The sequence below is a fragment of the Palaemon carinicauda genome, chromosome 6 (assembly GCF_036898095.1).
Source record: "Palaemon carinicauda isolate YSFRI2023 chromosome 6, ASM3689809v2, whole genome shotgun sequence".
Taxonomy (NCBI): Eukaryota; Metazoa; Arthropoda; class Malacostraca; order Decapoda; family Palaemonidae; genus Palaemon; species Palaemon carinicauda.
Genome location: NC_090730.1, coordinates 141,597,289 through 141,600,302, shown reverse-complemented (window position 1 = coordinate 141,600,302; position 3,014 = coordinate 141,597,289). Strand labels below are relative to the sequence as shown.

At 34.6% G+C, this 3,014-nt stretch overlaps 1 protein-coding gene across 1 annotated transcript in view; it reads right to left on the bottom strand.

Annotated features, from left to right (window-relative positions):
• Positions 1–1,024: 1,024 nt before the first annotated feature.
• LOC137642685 (anoctamin-8-like) overlaps positions 1,025–3,014 on the bottom strand; it is a 25,704-nt gene continuing 23,714 nt past the window's right edge. Inside the window, exons 15-17 of the mRNA XM_068375466.1 lie at positions 2,229–2,426; positions 1,858–1,989; positions 1,025–1,237 (exon numbers count right to left, since the gene is read on the bottom strand). Of these exons, the coding sequence (XP_068231567.1) occupies positions 1,130–1,237; positions 1,858–1,989; positions 2,229–2,426 (438 nt within the window). The 3' untranslated portion in view covers positions 1,025–1,129. The remainder of the gene's footprint in view (positions 1,238–1,857; positions 1,990–2,228; positions 2,427–3,014) is intronic.

Here is a 3,014-nt window from a genome sequence, read left to right as displayed (position 1 = left end):
TTAAACAATCTCACCAACCATTCAAGTACAGTCACACCCCCCTTCCTTCAACATCTCAGCTCTCACACCATCCATACCAGACGCTTTTCCTACTCTCGTTTCATCTAGTGCTCTCCTCACTTCATCTATTGTAATCTCTCTCTCTCATTCTCATCTCCCATCTACTTCCCGAAAATTTTGGTTCTTTTTTTTTCTTTATGAAATTCTCACACGTGAATTTCCTTCTGCGTCATTTCTGTGTACATTTGTGAAAAAATGTCTGCAGTGCACAATCAAGATATGTAAAATGTAAAACCCTTAGTTCAATAAACTTCTTTTTCTCTTTGTTAACAGAAAATTTTATTAACTGAAGGTTTTTTTATTATTGTTATCACTGACTTTGCAGAGTGATGTTATAAAAAAAAAAAGTTAGAATAACATAACACATTATTTGATAATTCAGAGTTCAGCCATAATGTTAGGTATAAATTAATGGATTTTGCACACATGAATGTATTGATTTTCATTAAACATCTTTTTCGTCCCGTAGAATATCCGGTTATCCTATAATTCACCTTAGATCTCAGAACCATCTTCAGTTATTGTCTATGACTAGCGGATGATCAAGTGGTGGATAGGCTTGACTTTTAATATGCAGGCACTTATTTGCATGCAGATATGAAGGAGTCACTTTCTGTGCCAGTGTGTCAAGCTTAACGTTGGCAGTCTGTAGGGTTTCTTGTATTACAATATACTAGCTTCTTAAGAGAATTGACATTGCGCTGTATCTCTCTCTCTCTCTCTCTCTCTCTCTCTCTCTCTCTCTCTCTCTCTCTTTCACACACACTCACACACGCGCACACACACACACACACACACACACACATATATATATATATATATATATATATATATATATATATATATATATATATATATATGTGTGTGTGTGTATATATGTATATATATAAAGATATAAAGTTTTGGTTTCTTCAGGGATATATATATATATATATATATATATATATATATATATATATATATATATATATATATATACATGTGTATAGCCGTGTGTGTTTATTTATTATTCCAAGTACTAGATCTACTTGGCTGGAATAACTGAAATAGCTTTACTGCTACTGGCCCTTCAAAGTTTCCGTCTGAGAAACTCCTTCCTGGCTATTTTCTCTTCCACCCATTCCGGGATATCGGGAATGGCGTAGCTTATGCCATACTTGAGAGCTATCAGGAGATGCTGGAATACAGAACATAGGGAATTCGTCAATAATTAGTCTGAAAATTAAATCGACGTGAATTAATAAGTGAAAGAATATACTATATCATTGTTTTCCTTTATAAAGGGGTAATACTGATTGATGAAGTAGATATGTTATATTTGTACGTAATTATGATATCGTACAAATGTGTAATTTTTATTAAAAAGGAGGTGATAAAATTGGACCATTATTATTTTTATTACTAAATGTATAGTAGTTACTGATGAAGGGGAGCTTTAATATTTATACGTAACCCTCAGATTGCGCCAATGTGGAGCAGTAGTTATGAAAAATATCAAGTTTTAAATCATTTATTCTACTGCATATTGTATGTGTAAGAGTGACTGAATATGAAATATCAGTAAAGGACATTTAAATGCTATCAGAAATGAGTAGTTAATTCTTATGTATGAGTAGCATACCCATGATCGTAGCATGTAGCATATTCATGTCAGTGTTCGACTTAGTGTATCTTAGTGAATATCTTTTTTCCTGCTTTGGAATGGATATGTTTAGCCTGCCACTTAAATGACCATTCATTATCTGATAATTGCACTTGCCATGACAACTCATATAGATAGATATAGATTAAACCCACCTCAAGGACGACGATTAAGAGGATGGTCTGATTGGTGGTTATGTCTGGGTAAACCTGCTGAATCTGTCCCGAGAGGCCAATCAGAGCACAGTTCACTATGATGCTGACGACACCCATGAGTTCCATTGCGTCCTGGTGAGAAATGTCGCGAATCCTTATTTACCAGTAAGATGTTTGTTTGTTTACAAGCTATGGGTTATTCTCTTCTAGATATTTGTTTTCTCTGCGAAAATATAGTATTATTTGGATAATTTTCAAAGCAAGATGACTGAAATTCAGTTCAGACTGGTTTACCGAAGTAAGTCTTCTTGAGGTTTTTTTTTTTTTTTTTTTTTTTTTTTTTTTTTTTTTTTTTTTTTTTTTTTTCATACCTGCCAGATTCCAATGCTCTGAGCGCGTTGCCCGAAAGGCCGCTGGAAGACATAGCAGAACTTGAAGGCGTCGGATCTTATCTCGATGATGTTGGAGATTAAGGCGCAGGCGGCAGCCAGCGGGAAAGCGCTGGAGAACAAGGTCACGTACCCGAACTGCACGAATATCTCGAGGTAGTCCTTGAATGTTCCTTCGTACTGTTCATGGGTTATGCAATGGATAGATATATTACCCAATGGGACAATTACGGACATTTATGCTATGTTTACTCACAGATACGAATATATAAAACTGCGTATCCAACGTACACTAATAACTTAAAAGACAAGTCATGAAAATTCATTCGTATATTTTTAAATGTAAGGAAAGGATATTGCGTTTGAAACGAAATTCTTCGTACCTTTTGAAAGAACTAGTATTAAGAAGTCAACCTTTACGTCACATTAATTCAAACATGTTTCACGGTGTAATTTGCTACGCTATTGATGAACAACTAAGAAATTTAGATAACTAACAAAGTCCAAAATGTTCACAAATATCACGGTATATCCCATTGACTGAGCCTCTGATTTTCAGAAACGATAGCCCAGAAGCTTATTTGGAAGGATAACCAATGTATTTTTATTTTCTTTTCTGAGTCATGATTCTCTTTTTACAATGCTCTTGTGTCTGCAGACCTAACAATAATAAGATGCATATCTTCGCAAGGAGAGAACCTCCTTAATTGATGATGTCAGGAAATTGGGATCGATTTGTGAGCACAAAGTTCTTATTGAGGACGGATT